General features: G+C 41.5%; 1 protein-coding gene across 1 annotated transcript in view; it reads left to right on the forward strand.

The window, feature by feature from the left end:
* Sorcs1 (sortilin-related VPS10 domain containing receptor 1) overlaps nucleotides 1–19,891 on the forward strand; it is a gene marked incomplete at its 5' end in the record, with an annotated part of 503,138 nt that overhangs the window by 264,767 nt on the left and 218,480 nt on the right. Inside the window, 1 exon segment of the mRNA XM_013504127.1 lies at nucleotides 6,064–6,163. Coding sequence (XP_013359581.1) covers nucleotides 6,064–6,163 — 100 coding nt within the window.

Here is a 19,891-nt window from a genome sequence, read left to right on the forward strand (position 1 = left end):
GAGGACATGGCCATTGGCTCTAGGTCTTCAGCTGGACTTGTGCAGGACTTGGCCATGGGATCAGGCCCTCAGCTGGATTCTTTGTGTCTCTGGTGTGTGGACAAATCTCCAGCATTCTTTGGCATTTGACTCTTTGGGTGAATATTATAAAATAATCCTATAAATTATGTGTCCTGTATTAAATCTTTTCCCTTGCAATCCCTGACTACAGCATGAAGCATTCATGAACTTGATATCCTTCAAGTTCTTTGAATTAAGTAGGTTGGTTATATTTCTGAGTCCTCCTTATTTGTAATAGGTGACTATCTTTAGTATCCATCTCATAAGATTCTGCATGTGAAGATCTTTGATCACATTGTGAACATATAGCAAAGTTTTTTTTTATATATGTTAGATTTTTTAACATAGTAACCTAGTTAGCAATGGGATTTTGTCCAAAATGTTACAGGAGTTGACAATCTTCACCTCCTGTATCCCTCTTCTTACCATTATTATCTGATCCAAATTCCACATAAAACTGCTAGCACATTTCCTTCAAAACCTTGAAGGTTCATATTGCAGGTTTTAGTAAGGACTGGGCAAAAATTTTTAAAAAGTCAAGAACAATTAGTTATAAAACAAATAAAAGCTGTCATTTGTAGGTAGCATATTATATGCTAGTCATTGCACTAAGCACTTTTATGGACTAATTTAGTTTACAAATGATTCTGTGCCTATTTAGCTTTTCATTTGATGGTATAAATTATAGTAGAGGAATTCTAGGCACACATCTTATTTTTGCCATTTCTTGTTAAAATTAGTCATATCCTGCATTGATTCCCTCATCATGTGAAATGGGAGATTTTGCCATCTCAGAAAGATCAAAATCTTTTGAGAGGTTAGTGGGATGTCTCTAATATGGTTCCTCCACCCCTCAGGGCAACGGAGCTCTGTGTACTTAGTAAATACTTAAAGCCATGCTTTCAAATATCCTAAAAGTCACTGTTTAAGACATGTTTGTTAGAAGCACAGAATAAGAATTAAGGATCAAAGGCAAATGGAGGCAGGCTTTGATTTAATCACTTGCATAATTATTTTCCTGGAACATTTTCTTTCTTTAAGCCTTCCCCTTCTTGTAGCATGGTACAGGTGTTGACAGAAGTTCTGTTTTTATTTTTTAATGTATAGATAAGCCAACCTGTAAACCAACCCTGAAGATAAAAGTGCTTGCATCAGAATGCTTTTAAAAATGGTACAAGTTGGGAATTCAAGGCCACCTACATTGCATCTTAAATATGCCTATGGATGGCACACATATTTAAAACACTTCCTGTTTTTCATTTTTCCCTTATTATGGCACTTTCTTTATGTTTTTTTTTTATTTTTCATCGATGTATGTTTGCAATACATACAATTTACATTCGTCTTAGAGAATTTACATATATATGTACACATCATACCTTGACCATTTTCTATCCCATTCCTCACCCACTGCTCTTTCCCTGCTCCTGTCTCCCATCTCTAAAAATCTGCCCTGCTTTCCTAACAGCTCTTCTTTATCTTGTCTCTAATTTATCTACAGTTTGAGTTTCACATCACTTCCTAGTTAGCCCAGCCTGGCGTATATATTTTCAAATTTTATTTGTTTTATATAATTCTTATTGTATTCCTTTCCTTATGAAGTCAAGACCCATATTTTTTGGTTTTATTTTACCTTTGATATTGCATTTTCTGAAGTGTGTTGTTCAGAATGCTAATCTCATTTGATATTACTCAGGAATGGGCACTATAATCAAATACATTTGGAAACCGCTACATGAATGTGCACATAAGGGGCTCGGTGTCCATTAGAGTAATACAATTTGTGAGAATTCTTGAAATAAAGGAACATAAAATTTTGCTTAATCAAGTATTTGCCACCATTTCAATTCTGGAAAATATCCTTTTCTTGTGCACCCAGAAGAGGTATTTAAAAGATTTCACAGTGAGTACTTTGGCTCGCTAGCCAGCCTGCTGTTCAGTGTCTTTGTTCATTCTCAGCCCACGATATCAGGATACTATAGCTCCTACAGTTGACCATACGGGCAGAACCTGAAGACCTGATAACTGTGATCTAGGGGTACAGATGGGCCTTGGACTGCTTTCCAAGGTGCACAGACACCCTGAGGTCACTGTTTAGCGCAGTAGGACATAGGCTGATTGCTTGGGCATTGACCAAACAGTACAGTTGCTGGTGCTGCTGCTGCTGCAGAGTCCTGTGAGGATCTGCGCTGTGCTAGCCTTTTATGCTTACTGGGCTGTGAGGAGACCTAGGAGGGCTCCCGCGGAGAGGCCATGATGCTGAGGCTGCAGGAGCTGCTGCTCAGACTCAGTTTGGTAGCTACCTGCCAACTGGTTTGCAAGTATGTAGTATTGTCATTCCTATGTCAGTGTACTAACATATGCCAGCCAGTTTTGCGTTCTACCCATGACACCTGCCAGCACTCTCATTCTAGTTGTGAAATACTCTTGCATAATTGCCAACCTACACTGTTTGGGTATGCAAATGTGTATTGCATTTTCTCTTTCTATCAGTTGCCCAGTAAATAGGCAGAATGTTTAGGTCTGTGGCTGTGCTGGAGCAGAAGGTTAAGTTGTGGTTCAGTTTTGGAGCTTTGTAAGATCAAGATACAAAGATGGTACAGAAACACAATGGTGTATACTTTGAAGGAACTGGGTCAGTGGACAAGTAATGTTATCGTGAAAGTGTCCCCTGCAAACTTTCTGGAAAAATAATTCTTCTGATGTAAATCTGAGCCACTCCATTATCATTTTGTTACACTGGGATTAGAGTTAAACACACACACAGGCATAAACACATACACAAATGAGGTGGATTTGCTGCAGAATCCTTACAGAGCAAGGATTAATGTATTAATGAAAAAATATCCATCGAATGCCTCAGTTATCATGTTAGTAGAAATTAGAAGCAATTGATTAGTACACCCTTACACTGGTTCCTACTACTCTAGCCTCTTTTGCTAATTATCCTGCTCGAAGAAATGAGCCTTTCTCTCATCTTGAAAGAGGTCCAACTATTTTTTTCCTATCACTAGGCAACATTTATTAATATAGCTGCATTAACTCATTTCATCCTCTTCCTACTACTCCATCCTGCTTGATTTTGCATCTGCTTGTTTATTCTTGAACTTGCAAATACTGTTCAGATAATGAATGCAAAAACAGTATCCAATAAAACAAGCTAGAAAATTTTGGAGACAAGAAAATTCTCATTACAAAAAGAACATACTCCCTGAAAAGCCTAGGGAAAGAATGTAAACCCCACCCCACCCGAAGGGAAAAAAAAGAATAGACTGAATAAGGAGAGAAAGCTCAGCTATTTCTTAGAAAGTAGCAGGAAATTATCTCACATTTGTTGTGAATTTGAGGAGAAAAGATGAGCATGGGAGCAGAATCTTAAGATATTTTGTGGTGATTCATGAATAAGATCTGTGAAAGAGTTCTGGGATGCTGTTCAATATCCTAGGCTATCAAGATAATGTTTGTATGACTGTGGTCATGCAGAAGCTGTTCCTCAACAGGGCCTGGTCCCTACCTTCTCTGTATACAAAGTAACTTCTGGTCTGTGAGGTGCTTTCTACTACCCCTTCCTAAACTCCTACCTATTGTCAAGGTTTGTAGTTCTTCCTAGAAATTTTGCATGATACCCATCCCTCAAAGATTGGGAATGACATAGAAGACCTTTAAAGCAGGGCTCCCAAGCCATGGATGGGTGCTGATCTCGGCCTGCTTAAGGACCAGGCCAGCAGCAGGAGGTGAGCTGCAGGCAGCTGAAGAATCATTGACCACTGCAGGTCCACTTCCTGTCAGATCAGTGGCTACAGTAGATTCTCGTTGGGCCAGACACCTACCGTGAACTCTATTTGAGATGTGAGGAATCTGGGTTGCCCATTACTTATGAAAATCTAATGGAATGGAGGGAAGGGGGGAGAGAAAAGAACTGAGGATGTGCTGTGTATGTGAACCAGTTCCCCACAGTGAGTGTAATGATCATGTACTGCAAACATATACTAGTGCAGATTTAAAATTTTAAAACATAGCAATAAATGAAAATAAAGAGCACAACAAATTGCTTTCCTTGCATCATCCCAGCCCCGCTGCCAGTGGAAAGATTGTCTTCCATAAGACAGGTGCCTCGTGCCGAAAACATGGGGCTGGTGCTTTCAAGCCCTAACATTTGGCATTTGTTATCTGTGTATACATTTTAGCATAAAGTGTCTGGAATTCTTGGCCAGAATAAATGTATCCTCCCAGGAATACTTTAACTTTACTCTCTCGCTGCAGCACCTGGCTGAGAACAGGCTTAGAATGGATGGCAGTTAGTTTATTAACAGAAACTTGCCCTTTGCACACATTGAAGCCTGTAGAGTTTGTAACTCTCATCAAATCAGAAGTGAACTGAAAGACTGCAATTTCTGTTTAAAGGAGCATTACTTTCTAAGTATTGATAATGCATACCTGTGTCACTGCATCCAGGAAATCCTCCTATTCGTCCGTATTTTCTCAAACTAAGCCATTAAGTACCAGGCAGGAAAGCCTGAGCTCCGTGAGCTGGCGCTGAGCACAGCGTCTGGGACATTTCAGGAGCTCTGCAGACATGGCTGATTGCATGAATTTCACTAGGGATCGCCTCTAGGAGAAAAGCAGGCTGGAAGGAAATTTTATATTGCCTGTATCTTCTCTTATTTTCAGTACAGTGGTACCTGAGTTCACAAATGCTTTTGTTTGCAGACAGTTTAGGTCACAAACAGCAGTGTGGCTAAACTTTGTGCTTTTTGCAAGCTCTGCACTGGAAATGAACAAGACCTTGGCCGTCTCCTTTGCCTGAACACAAGCGTGGCTGTCTCTTCCAGAACTGTGGAGTGAATTAAATTTGTGAACTGTGCTACCACTGTGCTAGGGTGCAAATTCAGGACCTATTGAGCAACAGCCTCAACCCCCTTTTTACAGTTTTATTTTGAGACAAGGTCTTAGTTGCCCAAGCTGGTGTCAAAATTGTGGTCCTCCTGCGTCACCCCCCAGAGTGGTTGAGTTTACAGACTTTCCCTGCTGTGCCTCGCTTCTTGTCTTTTCAGAGAGGGAGAGGGAGAGAGAGAGAGAGACAGAGACAGAAACAGAGACAAAGACAGAGACACCGAGACAGAGGCATAGATAGAGAGAGAGACAGAAAACTTAGGTAAAAATTTAAAAAAAAAAACCTAGAGCTTAGAACCAAAGTAACTGTTTCAGATTTTACCTGGCCCATTCATCAGCTATTTTCTTTGAACTGGTCCCTCAAGCACTTTCTTCATGCAGAAGATATTCGTGCCTATATAGGGCTCCGTGATGATCTAATACAATTAAACTCTGAAATACAAATTACACCTTCATGAAGATGATGATTACACCTTATGTAATTAATCTGAAGTAATAAGTTACTGACCAGCGGCTAGATAAAATAGAGAATCTACAAGGGGAGTATTGTCCTCCTAACCCTGCATTGCTTGAATCTGGAAAAGGCTATCAGTCAGGTTGTAAAATTTTACTTATTGTTAAGACATTTTCTTGCTCTTAAATAATGGGAAAAGATAGAATGACCTTGAGGGAACTAACCCATCCTATGTCCTATGACTCATGAATGAAAACACAATTTGTAGATAAATTAGAACCCGCTTTGCCACGGTGCCAAAGATAAAGCAGAAGTTTAGAGGTGTCATATCCCACTGAAAGCTCCCTCCTTCCTTTGGTCAATGCAAGGGACATCTTTGTCTGCTAATCTCTTTAAATGAATCGCATACTTTATGCAAAGTGCGTCCATTAAGGAGAAGTTGAGAGATGGAGTTTTAATTTTTACCAATCCAATTTAAATGCTAATGTCAACCACTCACATGATGCTACTGTGTACATAATTAAGCATCATTATACACTACATGAGTCATCTGGAAACCTCCCGAGAGCCGTTCTACTATGTAAAACATGCATTATACTGACGAGCACCAAATGATGTATACGTCTGCCCTCATTAAAGCTTCTTTTGAATTATAGGTCAACCGATTACGGGACAACTTATGAGAAGCTGAATGACAAAGTGGGTTTGAAGACAATTTTGAGCTACCTCTATGTGTGTCCTACCAATAAGCGTAAGGTAAGAAATGTGCATTCGGCGTGCTACTAATTCATGATGTGACGACTTCTGCTTGGCTGACTCACCTCTTTAGCTACCTAAAAATCCATTACTCTTAAACTGGGATTAGAGATGTGAAGATGAGCTGATGGGTGTAAGGTGGCGAAATGCCTGACAGGTTGTAATTTTCAGATCAGCAGCTGCGAACGCAGGAGGGCCAGGGGGTAGCTGCCTCATTACCATCTGAGAAAGGCAGCTACAGGAAATGAGTTCTCTTGAGTGGATGCTGCTGACTGTCTTGTAAAAGCTCTGACCAGTCAGTCACAAGAATTAGAGTCATTCTTGACAAGACAGAAGAAAGATGGGCTTGTACCAGATGTCTCTGTTTTCCCTGACTGGGAGTGAATAAATGAACTAGAATTTAATGAATACATTGTCCTGCAGCAGGTGGGTGTATTATTTCTAAAGTTTGTTCACGTTGCACAAACTGCCGGGATGAAAGCTCTGTGTCTGGCTCAAGAGTGGTGAGATTCACCTGTTTGCCTGCCCTGGTCCAGCTGTGTTGCTCTGGATTAGGGCTCAGGTACGTATTTTAAGAAAGATCCTCAGATGTCTCTGCTATGTAGCTAGGGTGAAGAACCATGACTGTAAAGCTCAATGTTCCCTCTGACTGTACACCTTTCAAATTCTTCAGCAGACACGACCGAACACCTGAGGACAGGCTCTGAATTTAGACGGCCTGCGTAAGAACCCAGCTAAGCCAATTACTAAATGATTAGTGTGGTGATGTACTTAATCTCTCCAAGCACGGTGCCGTCAAATTGAAAATGGGGATAATTATAGTACCTACCTCATGAGGGAAGTTATAAGGATTATATGAAATTAGACATTTCAATTGCTAAGCACAGAGCAGTAAAGACTTAATCGGGGTTTTCTCTTCATTTTATTCTCCCTTGCTATCACCCTGTCCCTCTTGCTTCACATAATTATTGGAAGTAATAGTAGTCATTATCCTCTATAAATAGAAGTGTCCAGTAGAACTTTCTGCATGGGTGAAAATGTTTCTCCAAGCTGTCAAATACTCTAGAAAATAATAATTTATGGCTGTTGAGTATTTCAAATACGACTTATGTGGCTGAGTAACTGAATTTTCATTTTTATTTACTTTTAATTAACTTGGATTCATGTGGATGATGGCCACAGTTTCAAACAGCATGGCTCAGTAGTGCCAACTTCATAAATTTTTAGCTGTACCCTGAATATCCCTATCATCCTCATATGGGTTGGATATTGGTCCATCACCAGTAATCATATCTAAACAATTTTGATCTGCTATATAGAATCTCAGAATGAAGAACTAAACTTACGTCATTTACATTTATAGTCAGATTAGTTATCTGTTGCCTTTAAATTAATTTTTGTAATTTCTATCGGTTTTTTTCATATAGTTCACATTTTTGATAAATTTAACTTAATCATCAAACCATGCTAGACAGTGTTTTTACACCATGGAATGAAGAGAGAAATAAGCCAGAATCTCACCCTCCAAGGTCATATGTCTCAGTAGTAAATCCAATATGACTTTTTGTAATGAAAAGATCTCTGAACTAAGATTCAAAAACCTACACCTCCCGATTGAATTCTTTTCCACTTTGTGTGAGTCATTTATATTTGTCAAGGGATAATGCTACATACAACACAGACATTTACAGCTCAAACAGAGTCCTAGGAATTGTTCTACCCTAGCTGTCATCTCTGTTTTATGGATGTGATTTAAGAATAACATGATTTTAACAAAAGATACGATGTCAGATATTGAATATGGTTATTGGTTTTTCTGTAGCTGTACAGTATACGCTGAGGATCCCAGGACCAAGACAGTTTGCAGGAGCAGAGTGAGAACTGAGGTCCGGGTGTAGCTCCTCAGACTGAAGTAGAGCTTGGAAGGGAGTAGAGCCAAGAGCCCTGCTGGGGGATCGCTCCTTTCAGTTCATCAACACGAATCACTCTGCATAGGCAACCTGTCCTTACGTGAAGGAGTTTTAAATGAGTGTTTGACCGTACCACTTAGGAGATCTGAATTGAGAGAGGAACAGTGAAGTCATTTTCCGTAACAGTGAGACTAGCTTTCTCTGGGCCTGTTACCTTCCAGAAGCAGAGATGCTCCTGAGCTGTTTAAATTCCAGTGTTTATGAGTGAATTTAAACCAAAGGATCTTTTCCTCTATACATAAATGAGACGATCAGGGTCACTTTCTGAGCTGCTGATAGGCTTAAGATATATTGGAGGACAATGAAGGTCTTTACAACAGTGCAAAAATCAATAAAGTTGGCAAAGCAGTATATTTGTGTACAGTTTTTCTAGTTATCAGTTGAATTTATCACCATGAAATATGCAGCTCCCCCCAAGGCACACATTTGAAGCAAGAGATAGTACCGGCACAACACTTTAAAATGTGAATATGTTCTCCCTCAGTCAGTAGGAGTTTATGTGAGGGCAAAAGAAGGAAGAATGATCGGGTTGCATTCATTGGGCAGGAGAAGGGCCCTGGAGTTTGCACCAATTTCCCTGTGAGTTTCCTACCTTCCAGTGGAAAGTGCAGGCTCCTTGAAAGGACCGCATTAGTTCTTTCAAATATCCAGGGTGCTTCTAGGAAGTCAGTGTCTCTGGTCCCAGGGTTTCCCCTTGCTTTTTGTACTGGTGGGCCCACCTGGAAGGAAAGTGACAATGCGCTGTAATTGTCTGCATTCCCAGAAATCCGTTCGTGTCCACATTCTTTTTGCTATATTTAGCTGTCTGTGAGGACAAGGGCAGTTCTTCAATCACCATGTCTTGTTGCAGTGGGCTTCATGCCCTGACTTGGCAGACAGCTCATTAAGAGCATTACTTAATCCAAGTCCAGAATGAAGCCGACTCTTCTTCACAATTTAAATTGATGATCACCCAGTGGCCGTTTCTGTGTGTGCATGCTGTTATTTCAGCTGTTTTCCTCTGTCAGGTTTGTTACCCTATAAACTGTCCTATCCTTTTAGTTCCCTTCGGGAAATCTTGACTGAGAAACCTAGAAAGCCTGCTGCTAGGTGTTGTCCGGGTCATTCATACTTTCTCACAGGTCTGTGCCCCTGGCTTCTGATATAGGAAGGTGTGTGTCCTTGTGCCAGAGCAGAGGGAGGCTGGCCATCTGCCACTGTGTCTTGGAGAACGCTTCCCTCCGCCACGTGAAGGCTTGTTTATGTCAGCAGAGGTTCGGTGGCCTCAGTCCAAGGGGTCTGCTGTCGGGCAGGGTAGGCTAACGTGAGCCTGAAAGGGAGAGCTGGGATGCTGGGATAAAGAGGTCTATGGGGAAACTGGTATAGATGTAGCAAAGAAAAACATCGATATGAAAACCTGAGTCTCACTGTTCAATTCTTTTTGAATTTGTATTCTGGCTGAAAAAGCGAACATCTTTTGGCTCTTCGTGTCTGTCAGCAGCACGCTTCTCACCTCGCCCAACCAGCCTTGGCTGAGCTGAGTTCTCCTCACACGATGCCCTGTAACATCTTCAAGGATTAAAGCAATAAAACCCATACAGAGTTCACTGGGGAGAGAAGAACATTGTGTGTGTGTGTGTGTGTGTGTGTGTGTGTGTGTGTGTATGCGCATGTGCATGTTTAACCCAGAGCAGCCAGTGCATGCAGATGCTGTATCCTCCCTGTCTTCATCTGTGCTCCCAGTGAAGAGAACAACCTGGACAGTATTTGTTCTTTACGTCCCTGTGCCCCTTTTCATCCCTGCTCCCTCTCATGTCTGTGTTATCACTCCTTAATTAATACCACTGCTGCTGAGAGTGTCTTTGAAGACTTTCATCCTATAAATAGGACCCTCGCTGCACGGAACACATTGATCATTCCTGCAGGTCCCCTGGTACCTGCCAGCATTAAACACTGTTTGCATTTTCTCCAGATGTTTAGGTTTTAATTACCATGCTGCATGTGACACTTTCTAAATAAGTGTTTGATTATGGACTCCCTGTCTCTTTTTATGCTGGGCATACTTACTTTTTTCCTGTCATTTGTCTGGGTGTTCCATAAACCATGTCTGTGACATTGGGGGACAGGAATGAGGTGGGTCTGCCACCTTCTCTTAGAAGAATGGTGGAATCATTAAATTATACTACGAAAGGAGATGGGGATGTTCAGGTTCCACTCCTTTGTTTAACATACTATATAGAACTGCATCCCTTGGGAGCTTTGTGGCTTGTCTGATTGCATGCAGCCGATGAGTGGAAAGCCAAGAGCATGAGGTGAAACTTTCATGCCACTATGGATGAGACTGTAGTTGTTTTTGACTACATCTAATCTCCCTGTTAGCGTGCAAGACCCTACATGAGAGAAAGTTCCATGATCAGCTGCATAGTCTTCCACCTGCTGAGCCTGGGATCGAGTGATGTGGTAGTGTCCAGCCTGTGGCTGAGTATTTGACATGAGTTGAGGTTGTGTCTTGGGCTTGCTGGTTGGTATTTGGAAAGGGAGGTGTCCTGTGAACCCAGCTTGGACTCACAAATGTTTTCTAGTTATAAAATTAATTCTTTCAAATGAACAAACGGTTTAAGAGTCTCCGTAGGTTTTAATCACTTCTGGGCCATAATGTATAACTTCATCTTTTCTAACTAAGGAGAACATGATTAATATTAAAGCACCAGGACTCTGCACTTGACACTGTGATCTGGTGAGCCCAAGGGGGACTGGTATTGTATAACACATCAAAGGGGTGTGTGACGTTTGTATGGCGGGCACACCTCACTTGCTCTTGTGCTCCTGGCTTTTATGTGTCCCTTCGTACACAACACCACAAGATCGTTTGCCTCTAATCTTTTAAAAAGAATACATGCTTCATTCATAAGAAGTGTCACACATGAACTCAGAGACATAGTGGAAGTGGCATTTTGCAAACTTCAATAAAAGCACTTTGTTTTAGCTGCGTAAATGCTCACTACCTTACTCTTCACCTCACTTAACCACAGCTAAGGGGCAAAAACACCTTTTTTGATCCTTTCAGGTACAACTGAGTGTTTATATGGCTCAGTTACCCGGACCTCTGCCAAGTTCTCCTCCTAAGCATTTAAAATATAAAATCTAAGAAAGCATCCCACATTTCTGTATTTTCCCCCCGCTGGGTGAATTTCCAATAGTTATGCAAGCCTCCAAGTTTTAAACAAGCTATGAGGTAAGGAAGATGGAGCGCTGTCTGGAAGCTGGGGCGTTGTTACAGGAGCAGTGCCCCTGAGTTCTCCCTAGTTGATCAAGAAGCCTGGGGGCCCCTCTGGGACTCCTGAACGCTGTGGAACACAGTTCCGGAGAAAGACACAACAAAAACAAACCTGTTCTATGACACACCCTACTCCACGCACCGCACAGGCACGGACCCTGTACTACTTTATATAAAACAGAGCACTTAGAATAACATTCATAGATAAAGTAGAGCTAATAGAACCACGCTCTTCAATTTTACCACAATATACTACATATTAAATAACTAGTTGAGTATTATTAGATATTAGCTGTATGTGTCTAAAACTGATATTATCAAATATTTTAAGAATTCTTAAAACTATCAGGTTTAGGCAATAATTATGAGCAGTGCAGCGTTTTAAAAAAACATAGCACAGTGCCTGAGTGTTTTAGCCATAAATGTCGATAATGCTGAGGCTGAGAAACCCTGTGTTAGATTAAAGCTCTTAGCCTCTCGCTGGTGACAGGGGTCAGGTTTAACCAAGTACTGTATTTCAAGTCTAATTCCCCTGCATTAGACCAGACCGAAGCAAGGCATAAGTGGGAGGAAGGGGCGGCAACAATCTGTGATGTTTGAAAATAACTAGAAGCATTATGCATATTCCTGTAGGGATACAAGTGAAATCTAAAAATCTGCTACACATCTGTAGTAGACTTACCTACATTTCTTCCTGTTTTTAAGTTAAGCTTTACTTCTGATTGCCTTTTTGGAAAGAGATGGGTTCTCACTATATTGCTCAGACCTCAGACTTCTGGGCCAAGACATCACCCTGCCTCAGCCTTCCAGCTAGCTGATATAAGACATATGTGCCACTGCGCCTGGCTGAGCAGCATGTCTGAGCCTCCTTTTAAAAACAGCAGGGGCTGGGGATTTAGCTCAGCGGCACAGCGTCTGCCTGGCAAGCGCAAGGTCATGAGTTCGATTCCTGATACCGGAAGAAAAACAAACAAACAAATAAAAACATCATTTTATTTTTTTAAACTTGGGTGTTTCATTTCTTTAATATTTTTAAATTTTATTATTAATTCACAAATAACAAATGTACACATTTATGAAGTTAAAAAAATAATATTTCTCCTCTTTTTCTTCAACCACCATTATCACCTAATTTTCCCGATTTCCTATTAATGAAGGCTTTACTGTTTCATTTTATGTATCATCAAGTAGTACTTAATTTTTTTGTGGCTGAAAGGAAGTTCCTTGTGTCATTATCACCACGTATTTCTTACTCTTTTTTTTTTTTTTTTTTTTTTTTTTGGTTTTTCTCTGGTACCGGGATCTTACTCTTTATTTGTAAGATATTAAATCTTTCACAAATAATAACTGTCTTGTACATTAAATATAAATCATGAATCGATAGTTTTAAAATGCTTTTATCTGCATGAGGATCAAGTTTATGGGTTTTTGAGTTTATAACAGAATTTCAATAGCTACAAAATAGATACGTGCAGCTACCTAGATAAATAAAAAGGTGATAGATTTTCAGAGGATTCTTCCATAATCTTAGAGGGTAATCGCAGAGTAATTTAAGTAAGTTTAGATCGTCTTCTTCCTTGGTTAAAAAAAATATAATTCTGTATTTGTGTTTTATTCTCTTGTAACAAATGAAGTCACTCAAGTTAATGACAACCTGACTTTGTCCCCAGATATTGTGAAATGAGGAGGACTGGAACCTGTATGCTTTTGTGTTGCTAACTACTGTTCAGAAGTTGGTTGCCCTGCATGGCCCAGGGGCTGAAAATTCTCATGGAAAGGATACCTCTCAAATATATATAATAGACTTCCTGCTTAACCTTATTTGTAAAGCAGACATTTTTAAAAATTTTACTTATCGCTCTACCTACTTATTTATTTCTGCCTCATGATCTGTCCTTACTGGAGCTCACGTTCTCTGAAGTCTGGCTGGCCTGATGTTAAATACCCATCCATTACCCTTGTATGAAGGTCAAGTGCATTATTTCAGGTTGATTCGTTTGTGCTCTGCCGTGGAAATGGTTAGAGAACTTTTCGACATTCTGATCCTTTTGCCTCCAGCATACTCCCCACGGCTTCTCAGGGGTTTGTGTCACCCAGTGTTTGACGTACTGGATCCAGAATGTTTGTTCTAGGGAGCAACTCACATTACCCTTGCGGTGGGTGGGGGTGAATACTGACCCTTACAAAGAACCCGTCACATTTACTAGGACTGGACGCTTCACTTCAGTGTATCTGATCTGTCCCAAGCTTTCTCTTGGTGCTGTTAAGAAAACAAAGCCAATACAGATGAACCTTTAATGAAACCACCTTTTCTTTCCTGGAGAGATTAAGAGAACACCTCCAGCCTGAGATTTAAATCATTGCTATTCACACATTCCTCTTGTTGGATTGACTTTTCCCTTGAAAAACCGTTTTGTCTCTTGGTTCTGCTAGTCATCCATTTCCGTGTTTTAATGTCCATATCCCTGTTGTAGTGACTCTCCTTCCTTTAGTATGCATCTCATTATATAATCTTTCTGATCTACCACTCCAAATAGGTTTTGCAGAACAAAAAAAATACTAGGTAACAACGTGGGCTTAGATATGCGTAGGAAAGGCTTACACTATGGTTTTTGCCATGCAGTAGTTGGGACTGAGGAATTGCATTTTTGACTGCTTGGGTCTGTGAGTGCTTGTTTGCAGACCAGAATACTAAATGTAGCCATGATTGACAGCATCTGTCACCAGGAAATGAGCATGCCTTTAGTAAGAAAAGGATAAATTTGGAAAATAAAGAACAGAGGAAAAGAAAACATCCTTAATACACAACCAACCCCAGATAAAAGACAGGCACAGGAGAGAAGGCACAGATGTGAGGCCAAAGAGGGGAGATGACTGTGATTACTGCACAGAATTTAAAGTGATCCAATAGTGGTGACGGAAAGCTAACACAAAGTACATAAATAAGACAGTGGGTAGAAGAGAAAGAAAGAAAAACAAAACTGTTTCCTACAATAAAAGTTTAAGAACCTCTTGAGATCTCTCCAAGAGAGGAGGGCTAATTTACCAGGAACTAATTAACACTCGCAGAGGGAGTACAGTTCACCCTTATCTCTCTGTTCCTCCTTAGTGGTTTCTGATGGGTGAAAGATCTTCATGGCTGTGGCTGAAACTGGTTGTGCCAGGGATGAAAACACAATCATGACTCAAAAATCGGAGTGTGACAGGTCTCGATGTAGACTCTCAGTTCTCCAGGAGCAGATTCAAATACTACCACTGCTACCCACACTTAATGAAGTTTGTCCTTCAAATGCCATCTCTCCTTGGTACACCCCTGCCACTCCAGGGAACGATCTCTGGTGTTTGCATACTCCATCTCTTTTTTACGTTCATCAAGTCTATCAGCGAGCACCTATTCCCGATACTGTGGAGTTATCTGGAAGCAGCCATTGTGACTTTGTGCTCACTGGAGTCATTAATTGTGGGTAATGGTTCTTATAATGGGTACTGGAGCCAGTCTGCCTGGCTTTAAATTCCAGCTAAGCCACTTCCTAGTCTGTAGACTAGGTTTTATTCGATGAGTGGTTTTTGCTGAGCTTTTTCCTGATACAGTCTCCTGTGCTCTAAGGGTAAAATACCATGGCCTAAATATCATGAGGTAGTTATGAGGATTCAACATTGAAAACCAGAAAAAGAAGAGCACCTACCTATAGCAAGCATTTAGGGCATGTGAGTCTTAGCCTCACTGTTATCCATTTCAGGCTATGGGGGCATGACTTATGCTGTCATGTGTCAGCTTAACCAGATGTTGTAAAGTGCCTATTATGTGCCAGATGGAAGAGAAGTATGTCTTTGTTCTTACTCTGAAGGATTCTTCAGCCTGGTAGCAGAGATGAATGTACAAACAATCAACTATAGTGTAGAACTTACGTGTCATAGTAGCTGTATACATAGAACTCTATCTTTAGGGACCTCAGGAAGCTTTCATGAAGAAGCAAGTATTTGTCAAAGAAGAAGGATAAAGGAAGATGCAAAGTGTCTTGCAGTGTATGTACTCTGAGAAACCATTGTTCACCAAGCACAGGGCAAAGCTTGCAGGGATCTGCAGGTTTAAATGAATGTCTGTTTTGACTCTTTAAACAAGAAGTTTTCATGAATCTTTGACTATAATGACTAATTAGAACCAAAAAATTTGTCTGCCTGACTAATTTGAGTTATAATTCTAACACAATGAAATTTATTTTTACAAATTTTAGCCTGTCTTGCCTATAAATCTGTAAATGCACAATGGTGATATTATTAATACTGAAGTAATGAGATACACATTCATCTTAGTATAGATTTGATAGATTCAGCATTTACCGTAAGTAATTGGTAAGTCAGAACCATGGATGAGATGGGAAGGTACAAATAAGAAGAAATCAGTTGACATGTATTTTTGCAAACATTGTTTCTGGTTCTTTGCAAGCACAATATAAATGAATATAAACCAAAATGATGCATGAACCCTCCACTGTCATTATGGAATTCACCACTCCGTTGCAGAGATGAAATTAGTAACATAAGTTTATAAATTGCATGATGTGGACAACAAAAGCTCTAAGTTCAGGAAGGACTGGAATCTGAAAGTCAGGAACGCAGAATTTAAGGGCTTCAGCTGGCCAGGGAAGCAGATTGATGTGACACAGGGTCATGACAGTCATAACAGAAAAATATAACTGAGTGGAACCAACATCTATTTACTGCTAGGCAGTAGAGACACTAATATGAATAACACAGAGCTCTGTCCCTGAAGAGTTCACAATCTGAAGGGAGAGGTGCATAGGTAGGAGTGAGCCCGGGACTCACGGTGGTGTGGGCACCATGCTTTCGATCTCCTGAAATCTTAATAATTTGACACCACATTTTACACAGCCTGCCTTTCTGCATACTTAAAGCTCATAATATGCTCCTTTGATTCATCATTCACCTTAGTCATTGATTTAGAAAATGCAGTCCCTGTAAACTTACTAAATGCCTCCCAGAAAGGAGTGGTGGGTGAGGGTTGGGGAAGGTGAGAAATAAGAAGAACGCAGAGAAACATGGTGATAAAGGAGCCAGTCGGTCATTTCTGAGGAATCCAAAGGGGCCACAGGTATAGCACGGTCTAGACTTGATATTTTTCCTCAGCTATGTTCCATAAAGAGCCTGATTTCTCTTCAAGGAAGGATGGTAACAGCCACAACTTAACAAACAGGCATGCTTGTCTCATCAGCAACCCCAAATTTGAGATGGGTATAGCCTTTCTTGGGCTTGACTCAAATAATTGTAGTGCTCTGATTGCAGAGACTGTCCAGGAAAGCAGCCAGACGCATGCTGGGTAAAGACGTGCTGTATCTTAGGGAGATACTTATCCGATACCGGATATTGGGGGCTGTATATTTTCTTTAAATTTATGTTATGTGGTGTGTTTGTGAGTGTCTATCCCTGATGCTTCAATAGTGCTTTGTTTAACGAGCACATTTACATATTTGCTGCATTGCCTAAAGCTGTCTTTGTTCCTTGGGAACATAGCATTTGTGTTTCCATTTGGAAGTACATTACTGACATTTACAAACTCCTGCAGAGGACTCAGCCCATTACTGCCATAGACGGCCATTGTTCCAAGAGAGTTGACCTTTACCCCCCGGGCACCATAAAAATCTATGACTTCTCACCCCGGCCTGTGATTCTGGCTCGGCGCCTGGTGGAACTGGAGGGATGCATCCTTCGTAGGCTTCTTAGTTTTCTTCCCTAAAGAAGAAGAGAGTGAGCTGCAGATGAAAAGGGAAGGGAGGAAGAGGGGCAGACGTCTGGAGAGGGCAGTGGCATTCCATTCAATGACCTCTGATGTCAACATACATAGACTGTAAATAATAAAATAATTAGGAAAAAGCTGAGACATTGACTGCAGGTATTTCCAGGATCCACATATCACAAGAGGCTCATGTTGCTGCATGGTGAGGAGAAGGTGTTGCTCATTGAGAGTTGCTGCTCTCCCCCAAGAAGAGCTGGACCTATTCCATGGCAAAGGTGGCAAAGATCAAGGCCCCAGAGGGTGAGAAGTCAGGCATAGAACACGCTATCTCTCCAACTGTATGAGCTACCACCACGTGGTAACGGTGGATGGGAGGATGGTAGTGTTTTAGACAAAGGTCAGTTACTTCCTATAATCAAATTTCAAACTGGGGCATTTAGAGCTTGAGCTAGCTCATCTGAAAACACAGGCGTTCCTCGTAGAGGACTGGTGTTTCTGGCTAACCAGTAGCTTTAAGAATTGCTAATTTGGGAAATGAACATGGAAATGTATTCCAAAAGATGCCTATTATCCCCTTTCTAACCTTGCCGCTTTGTAGGGCTATTCGCCTCCTTCTATTCCTAGGGTATGATGCTGCTGACACTTTAATGGGATTTGAAACCACATTATGCCAACCAAGTTATTTTGGAAGAAACAGCCATAGGACAGACACAGCGGCCCAGGAACAAGCCTGAGTATGCTCAGATGGAGACAAGAGGTCCCAATTTGCTAGGAGTAAATGGAGCTTGAAATTTGCCTTTCCCTATGTGGTTTAAAATTCCAGATCTAAGCAAGTTAAAGCTTGACAGAAAGCGCTGTCTTCTTGTAGAAGCAGCCTCTTCTTTCACTTCCTCCACACACTGTGAGTGCCACCGGCAGAGAGAACGCAAGTCATTCTTTGATCTGCCCCGTAAACGGTTCCTGTAGTTGTACTACTCCTCTCCTTACTATTTGAGATTTTATAGACTTGTGAAGATTATATTTGTATGAAGGCTTAAAATTTCCCAGGAGCCTCGGTATTTCACTTTTCCCACCCTGCAGGCTTCGGTGGTAAGGGCAGGGAGTGTGGTACAGTGAGTGGAGGCCAGCTGGTCCCCTGGAGGCTGCAGTCAGCACACCATTACCCAGGCACCAGTGGAAACTGGTCACACGCATATGACAAAGCCCAGAAGATCGTCAAGCTCAAAGCATTTGGCTTCATTTATTACAAATACAGAGTCTGCCCATGGTTCATCATGTCCCTCCCTTACAGTCCCATCTCAGGGGATTACAAAGAACTCGGAAGTAAATGTGTGGGAGAGAGCCGTGTGGGAACTGGATATTACCCGTCTACAGATGCTTAGTGTCCTGCTTCTTCTCTTTCTTTGTTCCCTTCTTCCCTTCCTCTTTGCCTCCCTTTCTCCTTTCCCCTTCTTTTCTCCCTCCTTCCTTCCCTCCCTTCTTTTCTCCCTCCCTCCTTTCCCCTTCCTCCCTTTCTTCCTTTCCTCCTTCCTTCTCTCCCTCACGCTTTCCCTCTCTTCCTTCCTTTCCTCCTTCCTTCCTTCCCCAAAATCATTTCTGTGAAAGTGTGAGTAACAAATAACCTGTGTATTTACCACATAACCCATTTGCAGAATGATTACGGAAATGCACATGTGTGTATGTGCGATAATCTCATCATTACGAAAGCAGTGTGAACTGGGTAGGAGAACTAACGGTCTTGCTGTGTCATTCCCGGGACCTGGTTACTGACTGAAAGCCTTTAGCTAGAACCTCTGCATTTCTCATCTACATTCCTTCCAGCTCGGTTTACTGCCTTTCAAATGCTCCAGCTTTCTCGTCAGGGAGTGTTCCTTTTTCCTTGTGTTCTTGAGGAGAAGTGCTGATTCCTCTGTAGACCTTTAATACATTTCATGTTTTAAATATTAATTTTACGACCTCAGATAAAATGCAAAGCAGAGAGGAAATACAAAGACGAGCCATATGCCACACTTTGTCTGCTTGTATAAAATCACCCAGCCTCCTGCTTATCACTTCGTGAGAGCAGCCTTGTAGCTTTGCAGGATCAGCCTGATGGTTTCAGATATCTGAAAAGGATGCCACATAGAGGGCCCGAGAAGCCTCTTGTCAACCATAGGTCTCAGTACAGGCGCCCGCATACTTGCTACTAACTGATTGGATGGATATACAAAGGACAGTCTGTGAACATTTCTCTTTCATATGCTTAAGCTTAGCGTTGCCAGCAATAATAAAGACAGATCTGCAATGGCGGGAAGATGGACAGCCTGTCCCTCTGGGTACTTCTTCTTCCTGCGAGGCCATTACTGTCACTGTGCACTCTTTCTTGTCTGGCTTTGAGATTGCCTGCGGCCCCGCGGCCTGCCTATGTTTACTCATAATGTACTTTTAGGTACTCTGGGACCATGTCGCGGAAATGTACCTGTCTGACTCATCACTCCTGCCCCCAGAGGCATGAGGAAAGACACAGCGGCCAAGGGTGAGAGGATCCGCTTAGAGGAAGCCTCCACTGTCTTGAAGGAGCTCTGTAGAGGATTACACTGGGTAGTGCCCCTCTGTCTCTGTATGTCTGCGCTGGGCAGAGCTGGCTGTTTCTCTTGTGTGGCTTTATTCCTGCAGTCTGATTAGACCTTGTGGCCCCACTCACCATTACTTTGAGATCTATCTTCAGTAAATCTGCAGGTACCTGCTATTTCTTGTAGGAGCCTCTT

The sequence above is a fragment of the Chinchilla lanigera genome, unplaced genomic scaffold (assembly GCF_000276665.1).
Source record: "Chinchilla lanigera isolate Chin_1 unplaced genomic scaffold, ChiLan1.0 scaffold00084, whole genome shotgun sequence".
Lineage (NCBI taxonomy): Eukaryota > Metazoa > Chordata > Mammalia > Rodentia > Chinchillidae > Chinchilla > Chinchilla lanigera.